The sequence below is a fragment of the Amblyraja radiata genome, chromosome 5, assembly GCF_010909765.2.
Source record: "Amblyraja radiata isolate CabotCenter1 chromosome 5, sAmbRad1.1.pri, whole genome shotgun sequence".
NCBI lineage: Eukaryota > Metazoa > Chordata > Chondrichthyes > Rajiformes > Rajidae > Amblyraja > Amblyraja radiata.
Genome location: NC_045960.1, coordinates 82,176,810 through 82,201,822, shown reverse-complemented (window position 1 = coordinate 82,201,822; position 25,013 = coordinate 82,176,810). Strand labels below are relative to the sequence as shown.

Sequence of the window (25,013 nt, the reverse complement as noted above, 5' to 3'; positions counted from 1 at the left end):
ATGATGGAGAAGGTGAGAACAGACTCTACGATGGCCGTGTAGCATTGGACCATCATTGCCTGTGGCAGATTGTGCTTCCTCAGCTGCCGTAGGAAGTACATCCTATGTTGTGCCTTTTTGACTGTGGAGTCGATGGTGGCCCCCCACTTAAGGTCCTTGGAGATGATGGATCCCAGGAACTTAAAATACTCCACAGATGTGACTGAAGAAAAAAAGTATATATATATACACACTTTTTTTCTCATTTATTATATTGTTTACAGAGTACTATGTTTACATATTCTGTTGTGCTGATGCAAGTAAGATGTAATTGTTCTATCAGGGACATATGACAATAGAACTCTTGACAAAACCAGATTTAGCTGTGCTTATAGCCAAGCTATTCCCACCACGGTTGCAATTCTTGCCCAGCAATGGTGAAAGTTGTCCAAGTTTGTCCTGTTCCCAAACATCTGGACAAATTCAATGTATCTAATTACTGTCCAATCAGCCTGCTTAAAATCTGCCCAGCCACGGGAAAACTGTCCAAGTATGTCCTCTTCCCAAAACACAGGACAACATTCACTCTGGCTCTTTCTTGTCCAATCAGTTTACTCTTGGTCATCGGTGAAGTGATGAAAGGTGCTGTATTAATAGCCAATAGACAATAGGTGCAGGAATAGGCCATTCCAGCCCTTCGAGCCAGCAACGCCATTCACTGTGATCATGGCTGATCATCAGCACCTCGTTCCCACCTTCTCCCCATATCCCTTGACTCCACTATCTTTAAGAGTTCTATCTAACTCTCCCTTGAGAGCATCTTGAGAGAATTAGCCTCCACTGCCTTCCGAGGCAGAGAATTCCAGATTCACAACTCTCTGGGTGAAAACGTTTTATCTCATCTCTGTTCTAAATGGCATACCCCTTATTCTTAAACTGTAGCCCTTGGTTTTGGACTCCCCCAACATTGGGAACATGTTTCCTGCCTCTAGCGTGTCCAAGCCCTTAATGATCTTATATGTTTACCTTATATCTTATCTTTATCTTGTATGTTATCTAGTTTGAGGAGCTTTTGTCAGGACCACCTGCTTCTAGACCTCTTCTGCATTGACAATAAGACATAGAATGGCACAGGAAGGATCTGACCTTGGACAGCCCCTCTCAAACATGAACCAAAGAACTGAGCTCAAAAGGTGTATAAACACTGCTGTAATTTCTACATGATGAAACCAAAATGTTTTTAAATGGCCTTTAATAAAATCTGACAATGTGCACTTTAACCACATGTGATTTTTTTTCTATTACAAATCTCAAATTGTGGAGTACAGAGGCAAATAAATAAATTATGGATCTTTGTCCCAAACATTATGGAGGGCACTGTATGGAACACATGCAGGCAGAGGGATTAGTTTAAGTAAGAATCATTGAAATTATATATCTACACAGGAGGTTTGTTAAACTGGTCAAAAGCAGAGCCCATTGGAAAAATTGATTTTTTTCCATTTCAAAAATAAACTTTATTCAAAATAAAAATATATACAAAAGAACTGTGCAAAGCTCTTAATAATTCTTAGTGTCTATATATTCAATATTGCTAGTGTTATACTCAGTAGTGTTAGCAGTCCCTTTTTTCCTTACACATAGCTCCATTGCACTTATGTGTCCCTCTGGGATGATATCCCATCCCTTGTCTGAGGGGAGTCCCCACCGGACCCAGACCGTCAATCTTCAGCAGGATAAGGATCATAAGATCTCTCTCCCCTCACCCACCAAAGAGCCTTCACGTTGGCTGCACTGAGAATTGGTGTGTCCCTCAGCACGTGCTCCTGGAGTATGGAACAGGCCAGTCAGTAACATTCCCTTACAGACATCTTGTGCTGGAAGACCAACAAGTTTCAGTAACACCAAAGAGCATATTTCACTGAATTGAGTGTATTGCGGCAACACCTGATGTCCGACTACAAGTCACAGGAAACAATCTGCAGATCAGAGTCCTCCATTACAGAGCAGCTCAGAATGAACTGTGACAAAGATCCTTGCACCTTTCTCCAGATCTTTGAGTAAATCTACATTCTGCAAAGAGGTGTGCAACCTGTGGGCAACTTGATTTGGCGAATAAGACGCCAAATGGCACAGGAAAGATCTGACTGGGACAGGCCCTTAACCGCCAGCCAAGCAAGGTCTTGGTGCATGCTGTTGAGATCTACAATGAGACAGTTTGCCAGACAATCTGGGCAGTCTGCTCAGGGAACTACCCCACAGGATCCATCAAGTCCTAGTCCTACAGTGCCTGCAGAATGTTCCGTGTTGACCACAAGAGGTTTGTCTGGGAGAACGTTTGCACAATAAGAGGCAATGTCCAATTGACTGGTATATTGCGTGACAACATTATTCGCAACAACGCGACACGTAGAACCTCAGCAGGTATGAATCCAGAAGTTACTTCCTGTCAATGTGTTTTTGCAAACTTTGATCTGTCGTTTTCACACCTTGCAATTCCATATCTCTAGACTCCCGATTCCTCTGACTGACAGTCTGAAGAAGGGTCTCGACCCTAAACGCCACCCATTCCTTCTCTCCAGAGATGCTGCCTGTCCCGCTGAGTTACTCCAGTATCTAGTGTCTAATCCCCGGGACCCTTCAGCCCGCCAGTCCTCGGCTAGGCGTAGAGCGCATGCGCCGCCGCTCAGCCCGCCGCGGTCTGGGCATGCGCGCCACCATTTCTTCGCAGGCGGCGCAGGAGGAGGAGGCGGTGACCGGGACCGGGAGCGACGGCGACGGCGACGGCGACGAGTGGAGGCGGTGACCGGGACCGGGACCTGGGCCGGGGGGCGACGGCGACGAGGACGAGTGGAGGCGGTGACCGGGGGAGATGGAGGCGGTGACCGGGGCAGGTGGAGGCGGTGACCGGGAGAGGGCGGCGGTGGAGCCCCTGCTGCGACCGGCACAAGAGCCTGGGCGATCGGCGATCCCAGCCCACGCTGATTCGGTGCCCTCGCCTCGTCCAGGGAGTTGTCACGACCTGAGAGAGGGGAGCAAGGTCCCCGGGGAAGGAGGTTTGGGGCGGATCATGGCGGCGCCCAGCCACAGTGAGTGTCGCAGCTGAGCGCCAAACACTTCCTCTCTCCCCCCTCTCTCCTCCCCCCCTTCCTCACTTCTCCCCTTCCTCTCTTCCCTCCTTTCTCTCCTCCCCCCCCCCCCTTCCTCTCTCCTCCCCCCCTCTTCCTCTCCTTCCTCTCTTCTCCCCCCTTCCTCTCTTCTCCCCCTCCCTCTCTCCTCCCCTCCTTCCTCTCTTATCCCCTCCTTCTCTTCCCTCCCTCCTTTCTCCCCCCCCCTCCTTCCTCTCTTCCCCCCCCCTCCCCTCTTTACCCCTCCCTCTCTCCTCCCCTCCTTCCTCTCTTATCCCCTCCTTCTCTTCCCTCCCTCCTTCCTCTCCCCCCCTCCTTCCTCTCTTCTTCCCCCTTCCTCTCTTCTCCCCCCTCCCTCTCTCCTCCCCTCCTTCCTCTCTTCTCCCCTTCCTCTTCCCTCCTTTCTCTCCTCCCCTCCTTCCTCTCTTCTCCCCCCTTCCTCTCTTTACCCCTCCCTCTCTCCTCCCCTCCTTCCTCTCTTCTCCCCTCCTTCCTCTCCTCCCCTCCCTCTCTTCCCTCCTTTCTCTCCTCCCCTCCTTCCTCTCTTCTCCCCACCTTCGTCTCTTCACCCCCCCCCCCTCCTTCCTTCCTCTGCCCCCCATCCCTCCCTGTTCTCCTTTTGGTTTGAAGCATTTGCGTGTGTGGCGTCTGTACATGGTGAGTGTGTCTGCTGGCCCAAGCTTAGGCTCCGGCGGCACAATTTCCCTGCGGTTGTCGGGGTGTTGGAAACTCGCATGATCTCGCTTGTTTTTCTCGTCTGGATTTGTCTGCAACGCACCTGGAAAGTTTACGTTCACTGCTCTTTGTTTACTCCACCGTGAAATCAATCAGACTAATGCTTTCAATGCTACAAGTTCAAATGCTTGAACGCGGAAATGAAAAAAAAAATCAGTGTACATCTGTGGGCAGAGAAAAATAAGGCAAAGTTAACGTTTCCGGTCGGTGTGGGGAATTTTGGAGGAACTCTGCAGGTCAGGCAACATCTCTGGAGACGAACATAGGAGAGTTAAACATTAATTGGCACGTTATATCCAGCATTTTGTGTTTTTATTTAGCATTTCACGTATGTGTTCTTTTGTGAGAACTGGAAAACGTTAGTGACATTCTGCCAAAAGTCAATGGTATGAATAATAAAGGAAATTAAATAAAGTTTGCATTTTGGGAAGAGAACTGAAGTGTTGGGATATTTCCAATCTATACAAGGAACTGCTCCCTCCCTGCAGGTGAACAAAAAACGGCATACAGTGCTAACGTATCGCAGCGGGTCAGGCAGCATATCTGGAGAATATCGCCGAAAAATCGCAAAGTGGGACAGGCCCTTTAAGGGAACAACAGCAACAGAACGATTTGCAGCGGTGTCGAGTGCCTGAGCCGCTTCCTCCCTTCTTCCTTTCCCCCCTCTTCCTCCCTTCTCCCTGCTCCACTCTTCTTCCCCTTCTCTACTCCACCCCCCACTCCCCTCACATCCCCTTCTCCCCCCCTTCTCCAAACCCCGCCACACTTTTATTTTGTATTGGTTCGCTTCCAGATCCAAATCACAGTCTCTAACTTTTCACAGGGATGGATTCAGTGAGTGTAGACTCGGGGGGCGTTGAGGAAAGTGGGAGCGGGGTTGGAAAATGGGAGAAGGGAGGGAGAGGGGGAGAAGGGGAGGGGGGGAGTGGAGAAGGGGGAGAAGTGGGGGGAAGGGAAGAAGAGGGGAAGGGAGAAGGGTAAGGGGGAGTGGAGTAGGAGGGATGGGGGCGGAAGAGGGGGGTGGAGGGGAGAGGGGAGTTCAGTCTACACTCACTGAATCCATCCCTGTGAAAAGTTAGAGACGGTGATTTGGATCTGGAAGCGGACCAATACAAAATAAAACTGAACAATTCAGACCTTTTCATTTGCACAATGATTTTATTGTATTAATTTTAATATATTAATGTTTAAAATCCATGCATTGAAGGAAGACTATTTTACAGCCCATCTGTGGTCCCTAACCCCAACCCTAACCCTAATCGGGCGTCACTCACAGGACAGCATACGTCAGCGTGTGAAAGGGCGCACGACATGATGAGACACACAAATGTCACCCCTAGATTTTGAACATTCCAAAATCCTGGGGCGACACGGAGACTACACGCGTCACGACCCGACCACGATGCGACAACTTCTTTTCAGGCTGTCACCCAAGTGGGACAGGTCGTTCAATCCCTCACCCCATGGGAGGGGTGTCATCTCTGTCTATCGCTGTTTCTGCCTCTGCTCTTTCTGTTTCTCTCTGTGTCTGTGTCTCTGTCTCTCGCTTACCAGTCCTCCCCCACTTTTTCATCAAATTTGGGCATTCAAGCTCCCCCTAATGCTCCAGTGTAGTGCCAAGAAACAGCCATGTTGCTGAAAGGGTTGATGTGATACAGCATTGGTGTTCCTGAAGTCCCACACCAGAAGAGCTACTCAACATCTGCATTCTCCTTGACCTCGTCCTTACCATGCCGGCAATTTCAGTTGAGGCTGAGCAAGGCTTCAGCCGCTGAAGCAGCTGAAGACCACCATCAGAAGTTTCCTCCAGGATGACCAGGTGACGGACCAGCTCCTCATCATGCCGCATGCCTGTAACATCAAGGACTTTGATCCCGGCCAGCCATCAGCTTGTGGCATGCAGGAGGGATGAGGGCATGGAGGCCTGACACAGGAGAAGACCCAGCTGCAGCATCTGCCTGACAGTGACCAGTCTGATGAGGAGGATGCTCTGCTCGCAAGCGACTCGGATGACAATTAAAGTGACTATTAGATTATTTGAACAGATCTGTGGGCACAAGAGTAAAAGAGGTACTATGTACATTCAAAAGTATGGTATAGGTCTGGTCAGGTAATAATAATAATACAGTAACAAGTATGTTACAAGAAAAAGAAAATCAAAGTATACTTCCATTCTCTTTATTTCTTTTAAATTACAAAATCCTAGAGCAGAATGGATATATTATGTATCTATTTTCCCCCTCTTGATGTAGTTACTGTGTCTACCTTCAAAGGTGTCAAACAGATTGATTCAATTCTTTATCAATTTACCTTGCTGTGACTAGACACAACAGAGATTGATGATTGAAGATTCAAGAGGAAAAGACCAATGCTATGGCCATGTCATGATAATTTTTGGTCCTTCACAGAAAACGTGCTTGCATTAATTTGTAGTGTGCATGATTAAGCATATATGTTACCATGGTCCAGGATTTATTGACACGGGTTGATCATACGCTGAATAATCCAACCACATTTTTGTTTGGAAGTGGAAAGAAATAATATAAATTGCATTCATTGCAACGTGTAAAAAGAGTTGAGATACTGTATTATAATTTTGCTGCATGTCATTGTGGTATATAGCATGTCTTGATTGGTGAATATATTTAGTCCGACTTTATTTGAAGCAGAAATAATATGTGAATGCTCCTTTGAGCATAATTCCGACTGGTAACTACGCACTTCGTCCTAGGTTGCCCGGCTGGCAACAGCGAAAAAAAGTTAAGTGAGAGCTCTGTTAAACACCATCTGCTGTTTCTCCATCCATTTCTGTCACCAATCTATATCCTGCTGTATCCTCAGACTGCGTTCCTCACTGTTCACAATTCCACTAATGTTATGTAGTCTGTAAATTTACTAACCAACCCCATTTACGCCTAAGTCATTTATATATCACAAACAGTAGGGGTCCCAGCACAGAATTAAGGCCCCGGCAAATACCTGGGAGAGATCCCAACAGGCCCTGGGTCATGGATTGGTGCTTCTCCTGAATAATTGAAAAACCTTCACATTGCCCAACAAGACCTTCACATTCACAGCGTTCTTGGAGAAACAAGACTTAATCCGCGTTGCGATATGGACAGCAGTGTTTTGGCTTTGTTCACATTTTTGGAGCAAAGAATGAGGGAGGGAGCCACAAAATCATTGGAACAGCCAAGATTAGAATTATCACAAGAATAGAAGGGGATATTCAGCATGAGATGTTCAATGATAGTGTAGATGTGGAAATAGACAATGATACATGGATATTTGGTTCAAAGATTCAAACAATTGCTTGATGGAGTTGGTGACAAGGGACAGATTATGGCAGGCATCATGGATGATGACTTCTGTCTTCCCAATATGCAGTTTAATTAAATGTCTGCCCATCCAATGTTACTTTTTGACTATTTAATAATACAGTAAATTCCTATTTTACTGTTGATTGAATATTATTTCAAGTACATTAATTGAAAAATCTGAATGTTAATCTTAGTTTCTTCTTTTGGTGACAGCAAGAAGGCCACGGTTTGATGTGTCATTAGTACGTTTAACTCAGCAATTTATGGAACTTGTAAGAAAGGCGCCTGATGGAGTTCTTGACATTAATGATGTGGCCAGAATGCTTGGAGTACGAAAAAGAAGGGTTTATGATATCACCAATGTACTAGATGGGATTCGCCTTGTGAGAAAAAAATCCAAAAACCTAATTGAATGGATGTAAGTTATTTTTTTAATCATAGATTACTTTTTAATATAATGTTAACTAATAGTTAGATCTGCCTTTTTTGCACTTCTTCTCCACTGAGAAGATGTATGGCAGCATTCCCTGATTTTGTTTTCTGGAACTAGACCTGATTGGAAATTGATGTTTGCTTTACTTAAAATTGAATACATTGGCTCAGATTCTATATTTATAATGAAAACAAAAGTTTGCAGTTGGTATCATGAGAACATGAAACTGACAGCATCTTTTTGAGTGCACATTTGTGAAGTTACAAGCAGAAGCTCAGAACTTGCTGTCAGTGATTAATTATGTAAATCAGAGCATGATTGCAATCTTTACTGATATAATTAATGATCTGAAGAGAGCTTTAATCAGGACCAAATTTATCTAACAAACTATGCATTTAACTGAATTTTTAATTGGGGTTCGAAGTCTCAACAATTTCTCTTGCTTCAAAAGCAACTAATATGCAGTTGTTCTCAAATATTTTATAATTCCATGTGTCTAAAATTATGGCATCAATTTCTATCTTAATCTCCACTCCTGTGAAATAATAAAAACATGTTTTCTTACATCTGAGGCGAGTGAAAGAGAATTCCACGTCCCAATAATTACTGGATCTTTGGACGCCTTTCTTTCAGCTCAATTACGAATGTCAATGCTTCATCACTAGCTACAAAATGAATGATTAGAAATCTTTTATTCACAGTTATTCTCAAAATGTTGACATCAGCTGAAGTTGGTTTTCTTTACCTACTATTACACACTACACCAAAGGGACAGTTTCTTCCCAGCTATTATCAGGCAACTGAACCATCCTATCAGAACTAGAGCGCGGTCCTGAGCTACCATCTACTGCATTGGAGACCCTCACTGTACCTCTGTATACGTGACAATAACCTAAACTAAACTGGAATAATAACATCTTAATTTAGTATGTTCACAGCAGAGCTCCACTTGGTTGGTTGAGTCGTGATGCAGCTTCATTGGACTGGTTAGGCCCCATTTGAAGTGTTGTGTTTAGTTCCGGTCGCCCATTTCAGGAAGGATGTAGAGGCTTTGGAAAGGGTGCAGAGGAGGTTTACCAGAATGATGCTTGAATTAGAGGGTTTCAGCTACAGGGATAGGTTGGACAGACTTGTATTGTTTTCTCTGGTGAGTGCCAGAGGTTGAGAGGAGACCTGATAGAAGTATATACAATTATGAGAGGCATAGATAGGGTAGACAATCAGAACCACTTACCCAGGATGGAAATATCAAAAACTAGAGGGCATAGCTTTAAGGTGAGAGGGGCAAAGTTTAAACGAGATGCTTGACAATTTTCTTTACATAGGGTGGTGAGTGCCTGGAACGTGCTGCTAGCGGTAGTGATTTGAGCCCGATACTATAGTGGCATTTAAGAGACTTTTGGATAGGCACATGGATGTGCAGGGAATCGTGGGATATGGATTATGTGCAGGCAAATAAGAGTTAGTCTTTGCATAATGTTCTGCACAGACATTGTGGACCAAAGGGCCTGTTCTTGTGCTGTACTGTTCTGTGTGATGCCTTTAATTTAATAACTGAAAATTCTTGATTGTGCCAAACTATGGCAATTATAACATGTACACCCCCAAATTGAAAGCAATTTCTATATATGTTGCAACCACAATGAGAATGTGCTGAAGGTAATGAATATTTAAGGTTGTAGGAAGGTTTTGAAACAGGGTGGCTTTTGGATCACTGGAGCTGTACCATTCAGGCAAATTAAGAGTGTTCTGGCAGATTCTAACGCACCCATGGCCACAAATTCAGCACTACTCGTCTGCGTTTGTAGCCACCATATTAATGTGGCTAGGCAATTCTGGTCAGTGTAGATTTCAAATGATGTTGGTAAAGATAATGATGATATCTTGATATCTATCTATATATTAAAACTGTGTGTGTGTGTGTTTTTGGGTGTATGTCAGATTCCATGAGGTTGACATTCCATTTTTCCATCTCCCCCCCCCCCCCCCCCGCTCACTAATTTTAAAATCAAAACGGGACTCACAAGCTGCTGACGTCACAATGCCACAAGCCGACCAATCCACGCCCACTTGCCTCCAGGCCCTGCCCCCCGCCACTGTGGATTAAAGGCACACAGAGATCGAGAAACTTCTGCAGAACAAACATTCTACAGCTCCGTTCCGCTGTAGCTTCTTTGCTCTACACATCTCGGGGCAGCGACTCCTCACGCGCTGAACCTTATCATCACTGTTGGCACAGCTCGTGAAGCCTTGCACGCTCATTCAAGCTGTGGGTTTACAGTCAGAAGCCACTTCTCTCTCTCTCTCTCTCTCTCTCTCTCTTCATTTGGCAGCCCGGCACATCCTCCACCCCCCACACACACCCCCCCCCCCCCCCTCTGTCCGCACCATACCAAGTATGCTCGTGCCACGCCTCCCGCAGCTCGATTCCCGCCAGCTCCAATCACCCCCTCCCCCCACTTCACCTCTCCCCCATCCTCCCCTTCCTCTCCCCCTTCACCCCACTCGCCCTCTCCCCCCAGACAGAGCAGAACGCCGGCTGTTGCCAAACCGCAGCCGCAGTTTTTCAGCGTCTGTCAACTATGCCCGACCGACCTGCTTCAGGGGAGAAATCTCTCTCTTCAGGGGAGAAATCATTCTCTCTTTCTCTCTCTCCCCCTCCCCCTCCCCCTCTCTCGCCCCTCCCTTACTCTCTCCCCCTTCCTCTCCCCATCCCCCCTGTCCTCCCCTAACCCCCCTCCACCCCTCCCCTACCCCCTTCCCCCCACCTCTCCCCCTCAATTCCACCCACCTCTCCCCCTCAATTCCACCCACCTCTCCCCTCCCTTCCCCCCACCTCTCCCCTCCCTTCCCCCCCACACCCCTCCCTCTCCCCCTCCCGCCCTCCTCTCCCCCTCCCTTCCCCCCCACCTCTCCCTCTCCCTTCCCCTCACCTCTCCCCCTCCCTTCCCCCCACCTCTCCCCCTCCCTTCTCACCCCCTCACCCCTTCCCTTCCCCCCCCTCTCAGCCCCCTCTCTCTCCTCCACTCTCTCTCCTCCCCTCTCTCTCCTCCCATCTCTCTCTCCCCTCCTCTCCTCCTCCACCCCGCCCCCTCTATCCCCTGTTTCTTGCCCTTCTGTCACTCTCTCCCCATTCTCCCTCTCCCCTCACTCTCTACCCCCCTCTCCTTCTCTAGATGTGCCTGCGAGTTGGGGGCTATGCGTCAGTGGATAGGACGGTTATGGGGTAAAAGGATCTAATTAATAATATTAATATAATATCAAGGGGGTAGTTGGTGTGGGTGCCGCCCCGCACACCCCCCCCCCCCCCCCGCAAACGCGCATTGGGGGAACAGACCCAATGGGTCTGCACTTGGTCTAGTATACTTTTAAAACTCTGTGTGTGTGTGTTTGTTTGTTTGTGGGTGTATGTCAGATTAGATTTATGACCTTTGATTCCTTGGTCCGCCAAAACCACACGCCAGAACTCCGAGATTTTTTCCATTTCGCTAACCATTTCACTTTTACATTCGCAAATCCACTCCTCATTAAATTTTGTCGTTTTTATGCACACATTTTTAATAAAATCCTCCCATTCACCGTCCCCGCGGGCTTGCACGGTCCGAAAATCCCGCGCGTCAACGGCCTGTCGGCCCGCAGGCGCATTGAGGGCGTACGCAGCGTCTCGATGGCGAACGCAGCGTATCGACGTTCTACGCCTAGCGTGTGGCGTTGCGCGATGACAGGCCGCCCCCCCCCCCCCTTGCGTTGCGGGAACAGACGCAATGGGTCTGCACTTGGTCTAGTATCGTGTGTGTGTGTGTGTCTGGCGGAAGCCACGATCGGCTGGTCCTCCCGCTGCTTTTCACCATACTCACATCGCTCCGTGCCTCGCTGGCGGCCCGCAGGCTCACTCGGAACCACGCCCGCCCGCCCACTCCCCTCTCCCCGTACTCAGGGTCTGAAGCGCTCGGGAATCGGTCCTCTGTGACGCCCCGGAGATAACCGGCTGGCTCAGGGGGTACAGAGAGAATGCGCCGAGGATGCGAGGCCATGGAGCTGAGGCCGACGGCTGCTGGGCGGCCCTACCCCTCTTCTCCCTCCCTTCTCCCCCCCCCTCCCTTCTCCCCCCACCTCCCTTCTTCCCCCACCTCCCTTCTTCCCCCACCTCCCTTCTTCCCCCACCTCCCTTCTCCCCCCACCTCCCTTCTCCCCCACCTCCCTTCTCTCCCCCACCTCCCTTTCCCCCCCTCCCTTCCCTCCCCTACCTTTCCCTCCCCCCCTCCCTTCTCCCCTCTCCTCTCTCCCCCTCCCCTCTCTCCCTCTCCCCCTCACCTCTCCCCCCCTCACCTCTCCCCTTCTCTCTCTCTCTCCCCCACCCCCCTGCCCTCCCTCCCCTAAACCCCCTCCTCCCCTCTCCCTCCTCCCCTCTCTCCCCCATCTCTCTCTCCCCACCCTCCTCCCCTCCACCCCCCTCCTCCCCTCCACCCCCCTCTCCCTCTGTCTCTTGCCCTTCTGTCTCTGCCCCTCTCTCTCTGTCTCTCCCCATTCTCTCTCTGCCCTCACTATCTACCCCCCCCCCCTTCACTCTCTTAATAATATTAATATAATATCAAGGGGGGGTAGTTAGCTTGTGTGTGGGGGTGGTTGGTGCGTGTGACGCCGCATGCCACCCCCCCCCCCCCCCACCGCAACCGGGCGTTGGAGGAACAGACCCAACGGGTCTGCACTTGGTCTAGTATAATATAAAATTGAGGTAGTTGGACACTCACTTATTGGGACTGCTTATTGCAAGAGATGTATATTAATTGCCACTTACCTACCAAGGTTTCAATGTTGCCTCGATGTTGCTGCAAGATAGACGCAAGAGAACAACATTATCTCTTGTTGCAAGTAGAAACAAACATTGTGTTGCCATCAACAGCATTCCCATTTCTTGTCACGGTGAAAGGTTGTTAACAGAGTAGCTCGGATCGTCCTGGGTGGGTGTAAGATCTTGTTCAACTATAAACAACAATTGAGTGAGCAACAATTTCAATGAATATCTGATTTTCCTCCACCCTCCCATTATTTACCGCAATATTACTAAGGCTTCCTGGTGCTATGCTTAATCCAGTTCGGCCTTGCATTTTGCGCTCAGATGCTACATTCCGTAATTAAAAATGGACATGTTAGAGAGTTTGGAGTCTGAAGAAGGGTTTCGGCCCGAAACGTCGCCTATTTCCTTCGCTCCATAGATGCTGCTGCACCCGCTGAGTTTCCCCAGCAATTTTGTGTACCTTCGATATTCCAGCATCTGCAGTTCCCTTTTGAACATGTTAGAGAGTTTACTTGTTTGATCCACTGTTTGTCTCTGGATATAACTGGAAATTTAATCTAATCCAAAGAATGCATTCATTATTTGTTTTCTTAGACAAGTGAGAACAAAATTTGCCCAGCTTTTGGTTTTGGTCCACCTCAGCTGATTGATTGTAATTTATTTCATAGTAACGATTGTCAGTTTAATTCTTCTGATATCCTTGTAACAAATGCAAACATCATCAAAATGGATTCATGGTTTTTGGTAACTGAACACAAAATTGCATTGTATCATTTTGAGAACCAATAGGGTTGACTCCCTGTACAAAAAAAATGACAAACTTAGTTTTCATTCCAAATTAATTTAGTTAAGTTACTAACATGTCAGAGATGCTTGCTTTAAATTAAAAAAGAAGCTGCAAATTTAGTTCTGCGTAGGGTTGCGAGAATTATATTATTAGCTAATGGTTGTTTAATGAAATGTTAGCATTTTGTTTATTTCCAGCAAAGGCATCATCTTGCTCTTAGTGACTTGTGTGTTACTGGACCATAATCATTTACCTTCAGTGGTAACCGATGGTAACTTATCTCTATGGGAAAAAATTATTGATTCATCTAATTAAGTAAACATTTTTCTTCAACAGTTTGAATTATTATGGTGGTTTCTTTGTGTATATTCTGCAATATTTGTTCTTTTGTGTTTATCAGTGAAGTGTTTAACATATAAGAAATAAATAACACTGTTTCATAAATTCGTAAATTATAGCAGCAGAATTAGGCCATTTGGCCCATCAAATCTACTCCGCCATTCGATAATGGCTGATCTGTCTTTCCCTCTCAACCCCATTCTCCTGCCTTCTTCCCATAACACCTGACATGCTTTTCACGCTCTTTATTTCGTTGGTTGTCACAGGTTGCCCTTGTTCGGACAAATAATCTGTAAACTGCTTTTCATGACTTTGGAAGGTACATAACTTCTTGGCCTATGACTAGTTTTACAGTTGGATAGATTCAAAACCCAAATTACTCTTTTTATTTGGAGTGGCATAATTTTTATATGCAACGTTTTGAACTAATTGCACACTACACTGGCTACAATGATCCTGTTTCTGTTTTTCTTCCTAGAGGTAAAAATCCACAAGAAAAGCTAGGATATGAAGCTCAGTATCGAAAATTGAATAAAGAACTGGTAGACCTCACAACAGTAGAGGATTCATTGGATGAATTAATCAAAGACTGTGCTCATCAGTTATACAATTTAACAGACGACAAAGAAAATGCAAGATATCTTTTTGCTGTTAAGGAAGTTACTGTTACATGTCTGCTTTTAATTTTTACAAGCTTTGCTCATAGATTACATAGAAACATGAGTATTTCTGAAAGTGAAAGCCATAAAATGAGAGAGTAAACAAAATGTACTTCAAAATAATGAATGGTTTAATCTCTTAATTTACTAAATGGTCCGAGCCATTGCTTTCAATCACAGATCTCTTGGCGTTATCAAGATTGGTCATCTAGTCATGAGTTGTCCATAGAATCATTTTCTCTGGTTGGGAGATCTCTGGAAATACTCTCAAGTTACTTTAGAATCTGGTCTAGTCTAGGTTGTTGGTTGATGGACAGTCCAACACTTTTTGAAAAGGGAACAATATCATTGGTTGCCCTATGATAGCCATGAGTATGTCATGAATAAAATATGTGGGGCTTCATGGTTTCAAGAGCTTTCCAGCCCAACAGGAGCCAACCAGCAACATACTTTTTCTGGTTTAAAGAATGTGGGCCTGTACCGTAATGTAAGATGTGAGCCTCTGCTTTAAATCCTGGGAATAAGCAGAGTTGAATGGCATCTTCATTATTTTGTTTACTAAACATGTTAGCAAAAGTTATGACTGACTGTTTAAATAGATTCTGTTTTACTATTGGTTATGGTCCTCGTCAATTTGTGCAGAGGAAAATTGTGTGGAAGCATCTAGTCCATCGCAGTAGTTGCTGTGATAACTGGGCCGAAGATTCCAGAGACATCCTAGATTTCTGAGGACATGATGTCCATCGTCACAATGTTAAAAAGGAAATGTTAGAATAGTAATGTGACTAGTGTCTGATTTATCCCTGATGTAAGTCGTTGGAACTGTTGAAAGACTTGGATGAGGAAAACAAAATGTTGGTGAAAATGGGTAACTTTTTTCTTTGTGATTTTGTTAACAATTCTGTTTAGATTGGCAATAGTTGTGTTTCCTATTGGTCTTTGGAATGCAAGAGGTAGTTTCGGGGAGCCAATATCTGCGACTAATCCCACCAGCAGAAATGGCTGGTACAGCTACTTCTGTGGCTTTTGTGAGTGGAACCCGTATTGTAACTTGTGGGAGGTGCAGGTGGGTGGGGTGAATCAGAATTGCACCATTGTAGTATCCCTAAATTGACAGTTGGTAATTCTTGTCTTGCCCTGGTCACTGTGATTAATAATTTGGACATACAGTTTGAAGACCAGCATGTCCCAAACAGTCCATGCTCCACTATATTGTCCATTACAATCCTCCACTATATTGCTTGCCCAAATTCCTTTCAAATGCATCTATACTATTCACCTCAACCATTCCCTGTCGCAAGTTTCACATTCTCATGCTAGATCTCTAGCTGCCTTTTCTCATGATAATAAAGAAACAAATCCGTTCATCTTCTAGTGATATGTATACCATTGCATTTTCTAGCATCAGTCTTGCAGACCTTCTCTCCAAACTCTCACGTGCTGTTAAATCCTTTTGATAATGTGGCAACTGTAATTGAATGCATTATTGTGTGGTCTAACAAGGTTCAATACAGGTTTAGCATAACTTTCAAATGCAGTAGACTGCAGGTGCTGAGAATATGAAACTTTAAAGCAAAGCACTATTGAACATGCCAGACTGGTCAAGGCTTATCTGTGGAGAGAAATACAGATTTAACAATTCAAGTTGATAACCTTTTACAGGAATCGGAAAAAAACATTAGGAATAAGATTTAAGTTGCAGAGAAAAGAGTGAGGGGCAGAGGGATAAAAAGTGAAAGTCTGAGAAGGAATGGAGACTATGAGTTTGAAATCAATCAATTTTGATGCCATCTAAAAGAAAGATATATCTGGAAGAGATGTAACTAGGCTCAGATAATTAAAAACTGAAATACTGAAAGGGAATAGCGAAAATTAGTGCTGGAAACGTGAGGCACAAGACTAGAATACTAGATCCTGAACACTATTGTGTCAAGCGCAGAGGTGAAGTACACGTTCCTCAAACTTACTTTGAGCTTCATTTAAATAACATAGCTGGCTGACGAAATAGATCAGAAGGAGAATGACATGAGAATTATAGTAATAAGCAACCGGGAACCATGCCGTTGTGCAGAGCGATCATCCAATCTGCATCTGATGTCCCACAATGTGGTAGAGACCTCATGATAAGCCTCGAATGCTGAATTGCGATAAGTACAAGGAAATTAGTGCTTCATGTGGAAGGATTGGTGTTGCATGGAAGGTTCTGTGAGAAGGGGAGTAGTATTCTCAGCATTTTCTGATTTTTAAAAAATTGTAGGATAACTTGCCTTTTCTTTTAATTGTCTCCATTCTAGAAATACCATAGAGATTGGTTTGCTTTTTATTCTTATACTAACCTGTTGCACACCTTTTAAAGATCAGAGCATTTAAATTTCATATCAATCTCCGTTTGCTCCTGAGAGAACCTCATTTTCTCTACTAAAACACCCATCTTGCAATTATTTGTGATGACAAATTTCCAATAATTTGTCTCTTCTGCAAGATTATTAATGGTCTGTAATGTGTTGTGAGCATCTTTAGAATTAACTATCTCCCATGCATATTTAGTATGAACTATCGCCCTTTCATATTTAGTATTAACCACAGATTTTAAAATTGTTCTAGAGTCCTATGTTTGTTAAACTTGCAGATGAACACTTGACTTTATCCATGACTTTGTACTCTGAATAGCTACCCTATGCTCTAACGCTGGTGATATAATATTTAAAAAAGCTGAAATTACTTTATTTCACTAGTTTGAGATAAACCAATTTCAAATTATAATGAATCCCTTTTATTCCAGCATACTCTGGACTTTGGTGCCTGACTGACACATTTTCCAAACTTTCTACATGTTATTCCAATTAATGCTGCAAAACACTTTTAATTCTTTTAATGTCACTCAGTAGTGTTGTAAATATTCCAACGAACCTGTGCCCCCAGTTCTTTTAACAGTGTGCATGAACCTGCACCCTGTGACCCTGTTGTGGAACCATTGGGATTTCTGAAAGGTCACTCAGCAGATGTTCAGTGTAAATGTAGTCTGATTAATTTACTTCTGTTCATTCATGAGGTAATTGTAAAAGAAAAAAATGCATTGCAGTATCATTGAGGATTTCTTTTTTCCACAAATTGTAATTGGCTTTAATCTTAACAAACAAATACACTAGCGTATGTAACTTACAAGGACATACACAGCCTACAAGCCTTCAAAGAACAGATTGTAATTGCAATCAAAGCTCCCCAAGAAACCACGCTGGAAGTACCTATTCCAAAAGAGGTATGGTGATGTTGACATTTCCATTACTTTTGTCAGTTTAGCAGTTATCTGCATACCTTTGTAATTAATCTTTTAGATGATCAACCATGATTATATTGAATGGTGGTGCTGGCTCAAAGGGGCAAATGGCCTACTCCTGTTTCTATGTTGATTTAACATTTTTGAAATGGAGACTTTCAGCATACTGTTGATTGACTTGCAATTACCAGATAGTTAAAGATAACTAAATGAAACACTCTGCTTAACAGAAGCATTATTAACACAACTATTTTGTATATTTGGCTTCTGATCAGACAACCAAAAGCTGAGTCAAGGTATTAGGTTTTAAAGAGCATCTTGGAAGAGGAGGGGAATAGGAAGAGAGATCATTGCAGAAGAAAAAGTGCATTAGAGCATTATTAAAGTTTTTTTTTCTTGAATCAGGGGCGATGAGCACGCACAGAATCGGTCAACAAGCCATCGAAGTTAATGCACAGGTAGTAGTTTTGGATGACTATAAGCTTAAAGAAATTAGTGAGATGGGAAGTAATTCAGGAGAACTTTAAAATAATTAAACTACTAGCCTATTTTTTTAAAAACATGGACATGTGTGGCCCCGAGAGCAGCCAAGTGAATTTAAATAAAAATACTGTTTAACTGACTATAGAAATTGATTGCTAACTCTCGCATACAAATGCAATGTTATGTTTAATGGCTAATCAGTATGTTTCATTTTCCATGGATAGGTTTGTCCTCTGGACTCCCACAAACATGCATTTTGCTTAAAGGGTCTTAACAATAATACAAGATGCTCGTTTGAATTTGGAATTTGAATATATTAATAGATCTTTAGCTATTCTTAATGGTATTTTAGGACTCCAGTAACATTATGCAAAATAGCAACCACCTCCTCCTCATACAACTAATTCAAAATAACGACGAGAAGGCTCACTTTAAGTTTTTAAGTACTTGAAAACTGCTTCATCAGCTTGGAAATCAGCCAGTAAACATCAATGATACTAAAATGTGAATTCATGGAGTTGATTGTCATGTGTACCAAGGCACAGTCAACCAGTCAGTTCTAACCAGTCAGCGGAAAGACAATATATGGTTACAATCAAGCCATTCATAGTGTACAGATACATGATAAAGGGAATAACATGAACAACATTTAGTGCAAGATAAAGCCAGTAGAGTTCGATCAAAGATTGTCTGAGAGTTTCCAAATGATGTGGATAATAGTTCAGGACTGCCCTCTAATTGTGGTAGGATGGTTCAGTTATATTAATAACAGCTGGAAAGAAACTGTTGCTGAATCTGGAAGTGTGCATTTTCACACTTCTTCTACACCTTTTGCCTGATGGCAGAGAGGAGAAGAGGGAGTGGGCAGGGTGCGACTCGTCCTTAATTGTCATTTCAAATAACTTTAAAATCTGGTTACTGATGTTGGTGGGCTAGACATTTGTTAAAATTGTTCAATTATTTATTAATAAATATGCATCGTTGCCCTTAAATAAGTTATTGATTAATTTAAAGGAGGAAAGTAAAAGTAATGATGAAAGATTTAGCATTTGTGATCATTCAAATACTTAGCTGAAACTTGAACCGTGGTTTCATTTTTAAAAGCCATTGCATTTTACTTCTAAATTGCCAAGCAGACTTGAGCTTTGTATTTCATTACAATATTTGCATTTTATTTCCTTTCAGAATTCAAAAAAAACTTTTTTTCTTGAATAGGAAACAATCCAAGTTTACATAAGGAGCACTGAAGGGCCAATTGATGTCTTTGTATGTGAGATGCAGGAAGAAAACTGTCCGAAAAAGTGCCCAGATGACACATCCAGCGAGAACAAAAAGATCTCTTCAGCAACAGATGAGACCGTGACATTACCACCTGATAAAGGTGAAGCTGCTTATTTGTGATGATTGAATAAACAATTGCTTTTTCTTAGTGGTCTTGATGAAAAATGTTTTAAAGGTTAAATCAAAACTTGAATAAACGATAAATCATTCTGACTGATAGCCAGCAATTGGGTGCCAGGCATGTCCTGGACTACTACACGTGCACAGCCAGGTGCAGAAATCTGAGGCCCGCTGAAGGTCAGATGTGTATATGCATGTGCTCTGTCGCTAGAATCGCCATTGAGCCCAGTAATGACTGGTGAAGATGAACATTTTATAGGGTCAGCGCTTTATGTTGGAGATTTTTAACCTCGGAACACTAGCCTAATTCGCACAAATCCTCGTGAGGGAAGCATTTTAAGTTTTTGAAAATATTTTAGTCATTTGTTTGCATTTTTATATTTTTTTGTTTTTTTTATTATTCTGTAATCTTTTGAACTATCTATCAGACATCTCCATCTCTAACAAATTAAAAACGCCATTGACAGGTAGAAAGTCAATATTGCAATTTGTGTGAATTAAGACATAATCTGATGAGGTTGCAGATGAGTGCAGGGTGGCTAATAATGTATCTCTATTTAAGAAGGGCTGCAAGGAAAAGCCTTAGAACTATAGTCCAGTGTCTATCTGTGGAAGATAAGATAATGGAGAGGATTCTGAGGGATAAGGTATCTGCATTTGGATAGACAGGCTGATTTGGGATATTCATCATGGTTTTGTACGTAGGCAATCAGGTCACACGAATTTGACATTTTTTGAAGATGTAATAAAGAAGATTGATGAGGGCAAGACCATAGATGTTGTTTATATAGACTTCAGTAAGGCCTTTGATACGGTTCTGCATGGTAGGATGCTCTGGAAGGTTAGATCACATGGTATCCAGGGAGAGCTAGCTGACTGGGTACAGAATTGGCTTCATTGAAGGAAGCAGAGGGTGGTTGTGGAAGATTTTTCTTTCGAACTGGAAGCCTGTGACTAGTGGTGTGACTCGGGGATCGATGCTGGGCCCCTTGCTATTTTTTTGTTCATATCAACGATTTGGTTGAAAATATACGTCATGACTAATACGTTTACAGATGGCACAAATGTCAGTGGTATCATAGATATGAAGGTGGGTATCAAAAATTAAAGGTTCCCCATGTTGGGGGAGTCCAGAACCAGGGTTCACAGTTTAAGTAGGCCATGTAGGACTGAGATGGGGACTTTTCTTTTCCACCCTTAGATTTGTGAACCTGTGCCATAGAAGGCTGTGGAAGGCAATTCACTGGATGTTCAAGAGAGAGTTAGATATAGCTCTTAGGGCTAACAGAATTAAGGGATTATGGGGAGAAAGCAGGAACAGGGTACTGATTTTGGATGATCAGCCATGATCATATTGAATGATGGTGCTGGCTCAACAGGCCGAATTACCTTCTCCTGCACCTGTTTTCTATTTCTAATTGGGCTGAGATGACTAATGGAGTTTAATGCAGTCAAGTGTGAGGTGTTGCATTTTGGCAAGTCTAAACCTGGATAGGACCTGGCAAGTATTATAACAGCATTTAAAAGACATTGGACATGTAAATAGATAGGAAAAGTGGGCCAAACACGAGCAAATGGGACTAATTTAGATGGGTCAGCATGGACAATTTGGGCTGAGAAGCCTGTTTCCATGCTGTATGACTGACTCTCAGAATGGGTCGATGCTGCAATAACTTGATTTGATTTTTTTGGGAGTAAAGCACTAAGACCACACATATATCTCCATATGTGGACAGATTAGGTAAAGAGTAATGCAGTGTACTGGTCAGCAAAATTAATGTCCATGAAATAAAAGGTTCTGTGGCAATATGAGATGAAATTAACTGAAGGACTGGAACAGAGTCTGGTGGTGAATGCTGTTTTCATGCTGGAATAAGGTCCACAGCAGCACTTCCCAAAGTCCGCATTGAAACCATTGTGTTTCTTCTTACAATTGGTTTACGAGACACAATTTCAAAATTATGCTGCTGTCCCAAAACATAAAGCTAAATATTAAGGCATGTGGTTAAAGGCTTCCCTCTGGTCTATGTGCCAAAATGTATATCTTGTACTTTTGCATTACATTTTAGCTATCATGTTTTATTCATTCCTCTCACGTGGGGTAGAATGGGTAGCCACGCAGATAAAATGTAATGCAGAGATATAAAAAGATACATTTTGGCAGTAAGAGGGTGGCAATATAATTGTACGTGACTTAGAAACAGTAGTAGTTCCTGCTGTGGGGCTTGAAGGCAGTTGTCTTGCTCAGTGTTGCAAATGAACAAACATTGCCTTTGAGGTACTGAAGGATCACTGATTGGAAATAAAAGATAAATTATTAAATTATATTGAATATATTAGAGGTCTCTACTTTGAATCTTCATGCTTTTTTTTTACATTTTGTTCCAGAGCAAAGACTTACAGAATGATGTATATAATATATCTGGGACTATCAAGTAACTTACTAAAGATCAGAATCCTTTGATGTTATAATGCATCAATGGATTTTCCATTGCTGATCATTGATCCAACATCCTGCAGAAGAGCCTAAAGAAAAGGAATGGGGTCCTGAGAGGCCATGCAGCCGGCATGTCTTCACAAATTATGTTCAAACTGTTGCAATCCACTTTTTTGTATGCTACCAAGAAATATCAAATGGCTTTGCACAAAGGAAAATATCAATGGTGTCATTTGGCAGTGACTTGGTAGACGAGTTGATGTGCAGTTTTGGAAAAGTGTGAATTGCCAACTTGCTAAAATTAGCTTTTATAAATATTTTAATTGTTAAAAATGCATCATGGAAAATATTGATAAATTTAGAGTATTACCTGTGAATGTATATAGTTAAACTTTTTATTTGCTGTAATATCTTCAGGGTAAACATTTGATTGAACAGTTGATGCCCAAAAATATTATTCTTTCTCCACCATTGTGTACAGAAAATGGTATCCAGTATAATCTATTAACTGCAGAGAGTTTGTTACACAGGGTAAAATTTGTGTCTCATTCATTCCAGAATCAAAAACAGTACGCTAGAAGAACTCAGCAGATCATGCAACACCTATGCAGACGAATGGTGTAAGTTGATATTTCGGGATGGGCCAACTGTTTCCATTAGCCCTAATGCAGCATCTCAACCCAAAATATAGACTTACACCTTTTGTCTCCACAAATGCTGCTTGACCTGTTGAGGTCATCAGATGTCCTTGTCATTTAGTTCCTGATTCCAGCATCGGCAGTCACTTTTGTCTCACTCCCATGATTAGTTTGTCTTCAACCAATATTTAAGTAAATGGTATATCACACCTACTAGACTGAAGATAGAACCATATGTTTTCATCCCTCCCCCATACTGACAGACTAGCGACAACTCTTCAGCAAATGTGTATTTCAACCACTATCACAGTTTTAAGAGTAAATACAGTAAGATTTTCATAGTAGGTGACAGCCTTAAAGTTATTGAATGGCTTCATGTTTATATCCTGTCTGACAATAAGTTCTGTTAAGATGCTTTTTTTCTATAAAGTATTTATCCTGCATTTGTCCAACACTGCCAAACATAATCTTAAAGTATTGTTACTAAATACATTGTCCTGATGGAAGGTTAATGGGTGCTTACATTAAACCATTATGTTTCCGAATACATTTTGTTTAAACACTAGGGACAAACATTCAAGCATTACATTTCATTCATCAGCTACGATCATTTCCAGACTGCATTTTGAGACAATGGTGTAGTTTTACATTTGAGTAGGAAAATGTTTCCTTTTCCTTACACCAGCCATTTCTGGTTGAAGTCTAAAGTGTAGTAATTATTTTTAATGTGAGACATTCATTTACCACAACCAGCATCTATGTAATTGTGTTAGATTATGTCACATATCTGTATATAGTTTTCTAATATCTGTAGCTTTGTAGGTTTAAACTGTCATTAGTAACATGAGGGGTCAGATCAGATTATCTTTAGTGTTTGTGCTTTCTACCTCATTTAACATGAGAATGGGGGAATCCCCACCCTTTGATTTTTATCCAGAGAGAAATAGAATTTCATATTACACAAGAAATAATTTTAATATTTTCCATGCATTTAATTTATTAATACTTTCACTTTCGTTGGTGAAGGTATAGTGTTGCTTAGTTGATAATTGAGAACTGTGGTTGACTTCCTGATAGGATAAATTGTAAAAGGATGAATATTATGGTTCGATCTCAGCAGTCTTTACATTGAAACACTTGCCTGTTATTTAAATTGTGTTGCCTTTTGCAGATACTAAATCGTGTTGTATTCATAAATGACAGAATTGCTCAGATTACAAAAGGTGAAGTTACAATAATCCATATAAAGCCTCAATTTGTGTCTAATGTTTTACACCTTATTTCTTAAATTGTACTTTGTTAGGTTAATTTACCTACGTTGACTCACATTTAGATTTGAACTTGTCTATCTACTGTTTGCTGAAGTAGTTGTAATTTAATTCCTTTTGAAGTCTACTTTTGTGCATTCATGTTAATATAATTAGTGGGTTTTTTTTAATTTCTCCTCTGTAATAAAATCATGAATTTGATATCTGGAATTTTTGTGTAGAGTGACTTCACATAGGATTTAAGAGAAAATAACTGATATATGTGAGAATGGCAACCACCACAGACTGATACATAAGAATATTTGCATTGTGAAATAACCTACACCATGTATAAAGATTAGAGAAAAAAATGAAGCACCTTAATGCCTATTATTTAAGGTGGGGACATCGTTAGACATAAAGCCTTGATAAAGCTGATGACAAGCTTTTTCAAGAGAGGTTTCCCCTAAAGTACTTAAATTGTTATCCCCTCTGACACGAAGAAATTGTGTTTTTTCTGGAAATATATACTTGGTAATATGATCATGCAAATAAGTTTTTTCTAAATCTAATATTAAATGAGATAAACTCAATATATTTTTGGTTTCCTGTTTTTAACATCTCTCTTTGGATTTTGTATTAAAGAGGTTTTGAATTGCTTTCATCTCTCGATGTAGATTATATCTCAAGGAATTATTAAGTAGCCATTAATGGAGCCTAATGCTGGATTCAAACATTTTGTGGATTTGCAATGAGCCATAATCTAAGGACCAATAAAGGATGCTTACCAGTACACCTGTTACAAATAAAGAAAATGAACAATTGTGGCTGAGCAGAGTATCATAAGGTAAGAATGTAAGCAAACCTAAATAATAATTTGCTTAAATATAAAAATGTATCCTAAACTACAAATATTTTCAATGGAGAGAGGGGAGTGGTGAAGCAGTGGCAAGTGGGTAAAAGATGGACCCAAGAGAGGTGAAGAGAGATGAGCAAATGTAGCCAGGTAGGACAAGAGAGTGTGGAGTTAGAGATGGAGGCTCATGTGTAAAACACGGGAAAAATGGAAGACAGAGCCAGGTTGGAGGGGGTGGGGGGAGATAAAGGTGGACACAGCTGCTGAAAGGTCAACCTTGGTGACAGGCTACATGTAGTGGAATTTGAGAGGCAAGGAAGGTGATTATATGAACCATTCAAGAGAGAGATGGAGGGCAGATGGGAGTTGACCCAATGGGTGAAATGTGTGGGTGGAACTAGGGTGAATGGATCAAAAATGGGGGTGGGGGGAGTTATGAGAAGGGGCATAAATAAATAGAGAATAGAAGGAGAGAGGGAAATGCCAGTAAATCCAG

General features: G+C 42.5%; 1 protein-coding gene across 2 annotated transcripts; it reads left to right on the top strand.

Annotated features, from left to right (window-relative positions):
- e2f6 (E2F transcription factor 6) lies at positions 1-24,254 on the top strand. 2 transcript variants are annotated; one of them, XM_033021623.1, is made up of 7 exons: positions 1-12; positions 2,779-3,068; positions 7,376-7,580; positions 13,998-14,156; positions 17,323-17,437; positions 19,154-19,319; positions 21,728-24,254. In XM_033021623.1, exons 2-7 carry the CDS (start codon positions 2,852-2,854, stop codon positions 21,745-21,747), a joined length of 882 nt encoding a protein of 293 aa, XP_032877514.1. In that variant the 5' UTR covers positions 1-12; positions 2,779-2,851; the 3' UTR covers positions 21,748-24,254. The 2 variants fall into 2 exon arrangements, with proteins under 2 accessions (XP_032877514.1, XP_032877515.1); XM_033021624.1 differs by lacking the exon at positions 1-12 and having other exon boundaries at positions 2,769-3,068.
- The last annotated feature ends 759 nt before the right edge of the window (positions 24,255-25,013 follow it).

Coding starts and splice junctions, on each gene's coding strand:
- e2f6 (XM_033021623.1), top strand. CDS start 2,852: ATGGAGGCGGTGACCGGGGCAGGTGGAGGCGGTGACCGGGAGAGGGCG. Junction 14,157..17,322: donor GACGACAAAGAAAATGCAAG/ATATCTTTTTGC, acceptor ACAAACAAATAC/ACTAGCGTATGTAACTTACA. Junction 19,320..21,727: donor GACATTACCACCTGATAAAG/GTGAAGCTGCTT, acceptor ATTTTGTTCCAG/AGCAAAGACTTACAGAATGA.